Source organism: Mandrillus leucophaeus, unplaced genomic scaffold, assembly GCF_000951045.1.
Source record: "Mandrillus leucophaeus isolate KB7577 unplaced genomic scaffold, Mleu.le_1.0 Scaffold381, whole genome shotgun sequence".
NCBI classification, from domain to species: Eukaryota; Metazoa; Chordata; class Mammalia; order Primates; family Cercopithecidae; genus Mandrillus; species Mandrillus leucophaeus.
Genome location: NW_012104043.1, coordinates 2071747 through 2082598, shown reverse-complemented (window position 1 = coordinate 2082598; position 10852 = coordinate 2071747). Strand labels below are relative to the sequence as shown.

General features: G+C 40.5%; 1 protein-coding gene across 1 annotated transcript in view; it reads right to left on the bottom strand.

Moving 5' to 3' along the window:
- Positions 1 to 8421: 8421 nt before the first annotated feature.
- Positions 8422 to 10852, bottom strand: part of LOC105547243 (chromosome unknown open reading frame, human C4orf36) — a 5120-nt gene continuing 2689 nt past the window's right edge. Inside the window, exons 3-4 of the mRNA XM_011990758.1 lie at positions 8785 to 8939; positions 8422 to 8557 (exon numbers count right to left, since the gene is read on the bottom strand). Coding sequence (XP_011846148.1) covers positions 8424 to 8557; positions 8785 to 8939 — 289 coding nt within the window. The 3' untranslated portion in view covers positions 8422 to 8423. The remainder of the gene's footprint in view (positions 8558 to 8784; positions 8940 to 10852) is intronic.

Here is a 10852-nt window from a genome sequence, read left to right as displayed (position 1 = left end):
AAAATACATTTATAACTGGCAAAGTTTACAAAGAGAAACAAACTGAGTTCCATTGAAATTAAGAGATTTTCTCATGGATATACAACTAATTGGGGCAGGGAAGACTCTAGAACCCAGATCTAATAAAACCTAGAGTTTTCTCTCTATTACTATCTTATCTAAATCTGATTTTTAAGAAACTAAAACTAACAGCAACAATGCCAGATATATTGTGCAGTAGATTTGTGGGCTTTAGATTTTAAAATATTTACAGTTTTCAAATAAAGTATTGGAAGTATTATCCCTGGGACTAGATGGATTGGTGACAGTGACCTTAAAGGAAAGAGTACAGGCCACTCAGTGGGATGTGAACTACAAAAATAAACATACAGCATGAATCTTGTCACAGTCCAAAACATATATTGATACAGCTGGAGATTGCTAATTTTTTTAAAGAAAATTGAATTGGTTTTGATTTCCAAAGAAATGAAAACACACTAAATTTCTGCTAAAGGCTATCTTTGGTTGTGTAATCATAAAATGGTCTGTTTCCACATTTTAACCAGTTAACAATCCAGCTGTAATATTTATGATACTTGCTGAGATGGAGGAAAATTAGTCAAAATGTCAGAAAGAACAAATAGGAGAGGACAGGTGTGGAAAGGAAGTGGGAAGAAAGTAGAGTGGGTAATCTGGTGAAAGCTCCAACTCCCAGACTTTCAGCCAAGAAACTCTGGGAGTGTTTCTGGTTGGCAGATCAGAGTCTTACACAGAGTACATTGGAATTTTATGAGGCAAATTTGGACTAGGAATGTGGATGTTCCACCTTCTCAAGTCACGCAACCAAGGCTATATACAGAGCCTGGGTTCCCGACAACTTTTTCCAGGGCTGAGGATCACTAAATCAAGTGAGTCACTCACATCAAAACTCCTGAAACAAAGTGCTCTTCATTTGTGCCATATGTCACAGATGGAAGAAAGTATCGGGATAATTCAGATAATGGCTTCTAAATATGTTAAAGCAGCAACCACCAGACACAACTCCCTAATCTGAGGTTAAACGATGGGCCTACATGGATTATAACCCCCAGGAATGTTTTGAGTGGTCCGCACATTTATAAAATTGGAAATCTACATTTATAAAATCTGTATTTCTATAATTACAGATGTACTGATATGTTATCTAGAATTTACTTCAAAATAACCCAATAGTGGGGACCGGGGTGTGGAAAGTGAGTGAGTATAAGTGAAATAAAATTGGCCGTGAGTTGATAAGTGCTGGAGCAAGGTGATAGAGACGTAGAGATTCATTTCTTATTCTTACTACTCTTGCATGTTTGAAATTTTCCACAAGAAGGAGTTGCTTGTGTTCTTTTTTTCACCTTTATTTTCAGATTCTCTCAAAAAATTGGAAGATCTTGCCCTTGGGAAAATCAAACTGGAAGATTATCCCCTCGATGCCACTCTAGCATGACACTGACAGGCTGGAGCTGAGTAGCTGCTGCCCCTTTGGAGAAGGTGCATGCTCTCCCCTTCTCCAGTCTCTGCACTCCCTATATGGCTTCACTGGACCATCTTGCTCATTTATGCTACCGACTTAATATTGGAATGAACAGGTTTGTAACCTCAAACTTATCCATAACCCCCAAATCCCAGAGTGATAGCAATGTATCAAAAATTGTATATTTGCAGAGTGGTATCAGTACGGTGGCAGAATAGGAAGCCTCAGATCCTCATTCCCCAAGGAAGACAGTGACTTAACAATATACAAACCGAACTGCTTTTGTAAGAACTCCAGAAACAAGTTAAGAGGTTGCAGCACCTCAGCAAGTGCATTGAAATGGGTAGGAAAATTCATGGCATTTGACCTGCCCTAGCCATTCCTTCTCCCATGCACAAGGTGGCACAATCAGGAGAAAAATTCTAACCCCATTTTTTCCTCAGGAGTGAAAGAGATGAATGCACTGTGTATCCAACATTCTGGTTTTTCAGTGATGCTGCTCAAGGACTTGGTTCTATCTTACCTGACGTGGAACAGTGACCAGAACAGCAGTTTGGATGCCAGGTTGGGGGGCCATTGAGAACAAAGGCAAGCTCCACGGTTTGTTATAGCACTAGAGGGAGTGTAGTACCAGAGACAGACACCAGGAAAAGTAAACGATTATGAGCTCCAGTGAAGAAGCAAGCAAATCTTTTTTAACTGGGAAATTATACACACAAGCCCAGAGAAGATGCATTTCCAGAAAGGTCTGAGAGGTCCCCATACACTCTAGCCAGGCTGACTGGTGAAGACCCTCCCCTGCATTAAGCCAATGTCTAAGGAGTAGGAGAGGTAGCTGTTTTTTATTTGGCTTTGGAGGTTTTGGTTCTTTTGTTTTCTGCTTTTCGTTTTTGTTTTTTTTGTTTTTTTTTTTTTTTTGAATGCCCGAATCTCAACAAAAGGTCACAAGGCCTACAAAGAAACAGGAAAACATGGCCCGATCAAAGTAACAAAATAAATTTCCAGAAACCAACTCCCAGAGAAACGCAGGCCTATGATTTACCTGACAAAGGATTCAAAGTAAACATCTTAAAGATGCTAAGTGAGCTAATAGAGAAGATAAACAACTAAACAAAATCAGGAAAATGATACATGTACAAAATGAGAATATCAACAAAGTCACAGAAACCATTTTTTAAAATCTGGAGCAGAAGAATACAATAACTGAATTTTAAAATTCACTAGAGGAGTTCAATAGCACACTGAATCAAGCAGAAAAAAATAGAGTCAGTGAATTTGAAGTCAGATCACTTAAAATTATTGAGTCAGACAAGCAAAAAGAAAGAATGAAGAAAAGTGAAGAAAGCCAAAAATACTTCTAGAACACCATCAAAGAGACCAATATATGCATGATGGGAGACCCAGAAGGAAAAGGGAGAAAGGAATAGCAAGCCTACTTGAAGAGATAATGGCCAAAATCTTCCCAAATTTGAGGAAGAAAATGAACATAAAAATTCAAGCAGCTCAACAAACTCCAACTAGGATAAACCAAAGTGACCCAAACCAAAACACATTATTATCAAAATGTCAACTGTCAAAGACAAAGAGAGAATCTTGAAAGCAGTAAGAGAAAAGTGACTCATCTCATACTAGGGAGATCTTATTAGACTATAAGCAGTTTGTTTTGTTTCTTTTTTTTTTTTTAATTTTGAGATAGGATCTTGCTCTGTCACCCAAGCTGGAGTGCAATGGCATGATCATAGCTCACTGCAGCCTTGAACTCCTGGGCTCAAGCAATCCTCCTGCCTCAGCCTCTGGAGTAACTGTGACTACAGGCACACACAACCATGCCTGGATAATTTTCTTTTTATTTTTTGTAGAGACGAGGTCTCACTATATTGCTCAAATTGTTCTAAACTCCTGGTCTCAAGCAATCCTCCCACCTTGGCCTCCCAAAGTTCTGGGAATACAGGCATGAACCACTGAGCCCAGCCTACCAGCAGATTTTTGAGCAGAAGCCCTGCAGGCCAGGGCCAGGTGTGGTGTCTCACACCAATACTCCTAGCACCTTGGGAGGCCAAGGTGAGCGGATCACTTGAGGTGAGGAGTTTGAGACCAGCCTGGCCAACATGGTAAAACCCCGTCTCTACTAAAAATACAAAAATTAGCCAGGCATGGTGGTGCTATTCGGGAGCATGAGGCAGGAGAACTGCTTGAGTCCAGGAGGCAGAGGTTGCAGTAAGCCGAGATTGCGCCACTGCACTCCAGCCTGGGTGACGGAGCGAGACTCTTTCTCAAGTAAAAGAAACCCTCCAGGCCAGAAGGGAGCGAAGTAATATATTCAAAGTGCTAAAATGGAAAAAGCTGCCAACCAACAACAGTATGTCTGGCAAAACTGTCCTTCAAAAATTTAAAAAAATTAAAACTTTCCCAGATAAACAAAAGCTGAGGAGGTTCATTACCACTAGGCCTTCCCCCTACAAGAAATACTAAAGAGACTCCTTCAAGTTGAAACAAAAAGACATTAGACAGCAACACAAAACCATAGAAAAATATAAAACTCTCTGGTAAAGGTAAATATGTAGATAAAATATAGAATTAGGCCAGGTGCAGTGGCTCACACCTGTAGTCCTAGCACTTTGGGAGGCCAAGGCAGGCAGATCACCTGAGGTCAAGAGTTCGAGACAAGCCTGGTCAACGTGGCAAAATCCTGTCTCTACTAAAATTAGCTGGGCATGGTGGCGCATGCCTGTAATCCCAGCTACTCAGGAAGCTAAGGCAGGAAAAGTGCATGAACCCAGGAGGTGGAGGTTGCAGTGAGCCGAGATCACACCACTTGACTCCCCTGGGCAACAGAGTGAGATTCCGTCTCAAAAAATTAAAAAAAATTGTGTATATATATATAATTCTATAATATTGTAAGTAGTGTAATGTTGTTGTGTAGATCACTTCTAAGTTTGGCATAGAATCTAAAAAACAAAAGCATAAAAAAAACTATAAATTATGTTAATGAATACACAATATAGAAAGATATAATTTCTAACAGCAATGCCAAAGTGAGGGAAAGTGGAGAGGTAAAGAACTAGAATTTTTGTATGCCACTGAAGTTGAATTGTTATCAGTTTTAATTAAATTGTTATAACTTTAAAATGTTTTATGTAAAAATGGTATATTTGTTCATTCTGACCTTTGGCTTGAACTGTTTTAGTCCCATATTCGGTCATATCATGGCTATCTCCTGATTTTAAAAAAGTATCCTATCATACAAAGAATACCAAAAAAAATTAGCCATGCATGGTGGGATCATAAGCAGCTATAGTCCCAAGTAGCTGGGATTGCTTGAGTTTAGGAGTTCAAAGTTGAAGTGAGCAATGATCATACTAGTGCACCCCAGCCTGGGCAACAGAGCCAGACCCTGTCTCTAAAAAATTTTTTTAATTAAAAAAATAAAAAATAAGAAAGCAACTATCAAGTGCATTCTATTATGGATCTTTCACCATCTGATTTTTTTTTTTTTTTTTTTTTTTGAGGAGTTTCACTCTTGTTTCCCAGGTTGGAGTACAATGGTGTGATCTCAGCTCACTGCAACCTCCACCTCCTGGGTTCAAGTGATTCTCCTCCTGCCTCAGCCTCCTGACTAGCTGGGATTACAGGTACATGCCACCATGCCTGGCCAATTTTTTGTAGTTTTAGTAGAGATGGGGTTTCACCACGTTGGCCAGGTTGGTCTTGAACTCCTGACCTCAGGTGATCCACCCATCTCAGCCTCCCAAAGTACTGGGATTATAGGTGTGAACCACCATGCCCAGCCCTGAAAATGTTCCATCAATGAATGTCTATTGAGTAACTATATAAGTTAGGCATTGGAACACTAACATAAGAAAGCGTTCCTTTCCTGCTGTTAGGGCATTTCAAGAGAGAGAGACATACACACATATTACTCAATTTTGCAATGTAATTTTATTTCAATATGTGCAGTTTTCAGAGGCTCAGAAACATCTGCCTAAAATCATGATTAACAGAATCTTAAAGCTAGAAGCAGGACTCCTCTCTCAAGAAAATCATGAAGAACTAAAGCTTTCTCAAATTCCATCTTTTCTCAAGGAACGTTAAAATATTTTGTTCTGGCAAACCTTTTACAAACAGATACATGTTTCATTCATTTTCAGCATTATGAAAAAGAATATGTGATCTGAGAGATCAAAACAGATGCCTCTTTATCAACTAAGATAGTCCATAAGGTTAAGGAAATAAAACTTACTATAGCATCAAGGGGCTCAGGGCTCAGCTGCCATGACAACTTCCTAAATTCTTACCCCTAGAAGAAAAACTACACTCTTGCTAAACTCCATACCAACGGGAGCTATCACAGCCCTCCTGACCCTGATTTACATCCCAGACCACTGCGACTCTGATTCAACAGAGGACCAGCCTTACAAACCTTCTTTTATGAAAAGCAACTGCAGACCTTAAGCCAGTTTCTGCCAGCTTATACAGGCTGCTCATGAACTGTCTTTGTGCCCTGTAGTTCACTTTTGATGTAGAGCCAAACTCCACCTTATTTTAATGCTAAAACCCCATCCCAAAGTGAACATGGGAAGTACGTTACATATATGTTTGCCCATTGCACATGTGCTTGACTACCTTCATACATATGTACAGCTTTTCCCCCAAAACCTGCCAAATATGTATTACTTTATTGCGTGATACAGGCCCTGGGAGGCCTAAAACCCAGCCTGCGCTTTCCCTCTTCGAAGAAAGAGCACCTTCAGTCCACTCCAGAGACTCTCTTCCCAGTTCGCTAACTGACATCACCAGTAAAACTCTCCTTTCTACTATTTAGCCATCCTGAAGGTCTTTTGGACAACAGATGGAAGCGTATTACTTATACTCCCAATTAATGCCACTAACTGAAAGTGCCAGGTTGTGAAGTGAGGTATGACATGCTTAGGGCTCCCTGGTGGCTCCAGAGGGCAGAACACAAAATGGTATCTATGCTCCTGGGTTACACAGTGGGGACATCAGGATGTGACATTTTTGCACACAAATTCTCCATGCTACTTTTAAGAGAAAGACATAAATGACAAGTTGATTATCAGGGATGATGACTTTTAAAGAGAAATGATCAGAATTTGCCATAGGTACAGCGGCCTTAATTTGAACTAAAAATTCAGGTCAGATGGTCTGGCAAGTAGTACATATATATTGTAAGAATAAAATCAAATTTTTTAAATTTCAAGACTTCTGGTCTGTACAAAGGTCAAGAGAGTCAGCCCAATATAGATTATACCTAGATTATAATGATAGTGATACTCACAGTAATGGCTAACACCAGAGTAATTCTCATTGTGTGCCTGGCAGTTTTCATTTAATCCTGCGAAGTAGGTATACCTGTATTACCCCGATTTTACAAGTGAGAAAACAAGCAGAAACAAGGTAACTTATCCCAGCTCACATAGCAATAAGCAGCTGAGCTAGGATTTGAAGAAAGGCACCCAGGTCTAAAGTCTATACTCTTGCACAGTATGCCACAGTGCCTTTCATAATGAAATGAAGCTAAGATACTAGAAGATCAGCCAGGCACGGTGGCTCACACCTGTAATCCCAGCACTTTGGGAGGCCAAGGTGGACAGATCACTTGAGGTCAGAAGTTCAAGACCACCCTGGCCAATATGGTGAAATCCTGTCTCTACTAAAAAATACAAAAATTAGCTAGGTGTGGTGGTGCATGCCTGTAGTCCCAGCCACTCGGGATACTGAGGCACGAGAATTGTTTGAATCCGGGAGGCAGAGGTTACAGTGAAACTTCCACTCCAGCCTGGGTGGGAAAAAGAAAATACCAGAAGATCCTAAAATGCCTACTAAATCATCTAAAAAACACTACACTGTGCTCAAAAGTAACAGTAATATCCAAGTATGCTTTATTGGTTCAAATGCTAGAAGAATTGGTTCATTCAAATCCAATACTTTCCAGTTAATCAATTCCCCATCCCCCAGTCTGTGTTTTTCTCATAAGACCTTCTGTGTATTTTCATGTCACTTTCACATAACTATGTGTGTTCCATATGCTTCAGGGTCATTCCAGATAGAAAATAAGAAATTAGGCAGAAGGAAAAAGATGGACTTTTTTTGTTTTTGTTTTTTGAGACACGTTCTCATTCTGCCCTCCAAGCTGGAGTGCAGTGGCATGATCACAGCTCAATGCAGCCTCAAACTCCTGGGCTCAAGGGATCCTCCCATCTCAGCCTCCCAAGTAGCTGGGACTATAGGCACAGCACCACGCTCAGCTAATTTTTTAATTTTTTGTAGAGACCAGGCTGGTCCCAAACTCCTGGGCCCAAGCGAGTCTCCCACCTCAGCCTCCCAAAGTACTGAGATTATAAGCATGAGCCATCACCTCCAGCCTGACAATTTTTCTAGGAGAACAAAAACAAAGTAAGTCCTACTTGCTACTTTAAAGTACCACATGTGAATATTCAATGATGTTTCATTGAAATTGGAAACTAGAGAAGTACTAAAAATGAAGTCTATTATTTTTCTTAACCAAATGAAATGTTTCAGTTTATCATTTTTAAGAGAATTTCTCTCTTGCCTTCTTTTTGGTCCCTCCTTGGGATCTCAAAGATGCATATTCAAGATGTCTTTTGAAAACAATGCAGCTGAAGAAATTTCCTCTTCTTTTAGTTCAATTTTACAAAAATTAAAATGAATAGCACAAACGACTCAACTCCAAATGCATTTTCATCTACTTACAGTGCTGTAGCTTGTGATACAAGGAACAAGAGTATGTCAGGGACTCAGAAGATCTGTCAGAGCTGGCCATTAACCCACAGCTGTGGGCAGTGGCCCATCCACCAGTGGGCATTCAAATATCTGCCCCGAACTTTACACAGTGAAACGTCCAGAGACCTTCATCCCCTTTGGATGCAAGAGACAGAGTACAGATTCAGTCATGAGCTGACTGTCATTTAGATGGAAGAGGTCTTCTCAAACCGGCTGGCCTTTCCCTCAGGAGAAGCTTAATTTCCTCAGATGTATTTTCTTGACATTTCAGTTTACAAAGACGCTTCACTTCATACTCCCTTTCGAGTTTGATGGCTGAAAAAGAAAATACACAAAACAATCTGACATACATTTTTCATCAGGCATAACTAAGTCAAAACTGAATATCATAGAGCAAAATCCATATGCTTGAATAATAAACAAGATGACAGAGCTACAAAGATAGGAGGTATGGGTGTAAATACACAGATTTAAACATTTCTCTGATAAGCAAATGACACACACAATTTATAACTTATTAAAGCAGAACTTAAGGAACTTACATTCTGCAGAAGGGAGCAGTCCATCTTTAACGGTGTTACATTTTGTGAGCTGCACAGAACCACCAAATGAAATTTCTTCCAAGAAAGGCAACTTGATATTGGCTAGGTTTGTGTACCAGTTCTTTGCAAGCAGTGCAAGATCCCAAGGTTCCTGTCTGGGGCAAAAATTCATTAATGCATTCAATAAATGTTGATTAAGCACCTACCATGTGAGATGTAGAAGACATTAATTCTCGGTTCCATCTGCCACTAGACATTTTGGTTTATGGGGTGGGGGGGCTGTTCAGAATTTTCCAGAGTTGTAATTCCAGACAGGAGAGAGAGATTTATATTAACTAATATAGAGATAATACTGAACAATGACCAGAAATTACACCAGGAACTTTGATTCGGCCTCCATGAAGTCAATCCAGTCTTTCCATGTAAGAGGATGTAGATAAGAACTGTAAGCTCCAGAGTCTTTTGTAGCTCATAAAAATGTGGTCATATTAAAGAAGGAAAGAAGGGCATAAGCATACATTGAGCAGGGTGCTTGGCACAGACTAAGGTTTTGAGTGTGCCATCTGGGAATGGGGATGAAATTCCAAACTACAAAGTCAAAATAACCACTATGAACCTTTAAAAATTGTTCTCTTTCACCTAATTCTGAAATTTAAAAATATCATTTCAGCTACATGTTTCTCATCTGCAGTCAATATGAGTTCAGCCTCATATGCATGAAGAAAGTAAAAGACCTGCTTTGGTCCAAGCAGGGGAAGTGACCATATTACACCAGCCACCCCTTTGTTTGCCTGTTCCACCTTCCCGATCCTTTATCATCTAACTTTCAGGAGTGACTTAGAGTCTACAGTTATTATAGATGTACTTGAACAAGTCACAAAATGTATAAGAATGTTCATTGAAGTGTTGAAGTGTCATTTGTTTAAAAAAAAACATGGAGGCCAGGCACGGTGGCTCACATCTGTAATCCCAGCACTTTGGGAGGCTGAGGCGGGTGGATCATCTGAGGTCACGAGTTCAAGACCAGCCTGGCCAACATGGTGAAACCCTGTCACTACTAAAAATACAAAACTTAGCTGGGCGTGGTGGCAGGTGCTTGTAATCCCAGCTACTCAAGAGGCTGAGGCAAAAGAGTCGCTTGAACCCAGGAGGCAGAGGTTGCAGTGAGCTGAGATCACGCCACTGCACTTCAGCCTGGGTGACAAGAGCTAAACTCCATCTCAAAAAAAAAAAAAACATGGAAATCACCTTAATATCTATCAAAAAGAGCCTGATTAAACAAACTGCAGTACAAACATGTAATGAACGAATAAGGATTATGTTGACCTGGAAAGATAAGCAATAAAACAGTTAATGTTTATATAGCATTTATTATTAGGCACTGTTTTAATCTATTTACACACATGAACTCATGTAATTACTACAACAACCATATGAAAGAGGCAGGTGCTACTACTATCCTCAGTTTACAGATTAGAAAACTGAGGAGTAGACTGGGCATGCTGGCTCATGCCTATAATCCCAGCACTGTGGGAGGCAGAGGCAGGAGGATCGCTGGGGGCCAGAAGGCCAAGACCAGCCTAGGCAATGTAATGAGATCTCATCTCTACAAAAAATCAAAAAATTAGCCGAATGTGGTGGCACAGGCCTGTGGTTCCAGCTACAAAACAGGCTGCAGCAGGAGGATCACTTGAGCCCAGGAGGCTAAGGCTGAGACTGCACAGGGTATCAAGAGTGATACCCTGTCTTGATAAAAAAATAAAGATCTCTAGCTGGGCATGGTGGCTCATGCCTATAATTCCAGGAGACCAAGGTGCATCACTTGAGGACAGGAGTTTGAGACTAGCCTGGGCAACAAAGTGAGACCCCATCTCTACCAAAAATAAAACAAATTCACCGGGCACTGTGGTGCGTGCCTGTCATCCCAGCTACTCAGGAGGCTGAGGTGGGAGGATCACTCAAGCCCAGGAGGTACACAGCATTCCAGCCTGCACTTTAGAGTGAGATCCTGTCTGGAAAGAAGAAAGGAAGGAAGGAAGGAAGGAAGGAAGGAAGGAAGGAAGGAAGG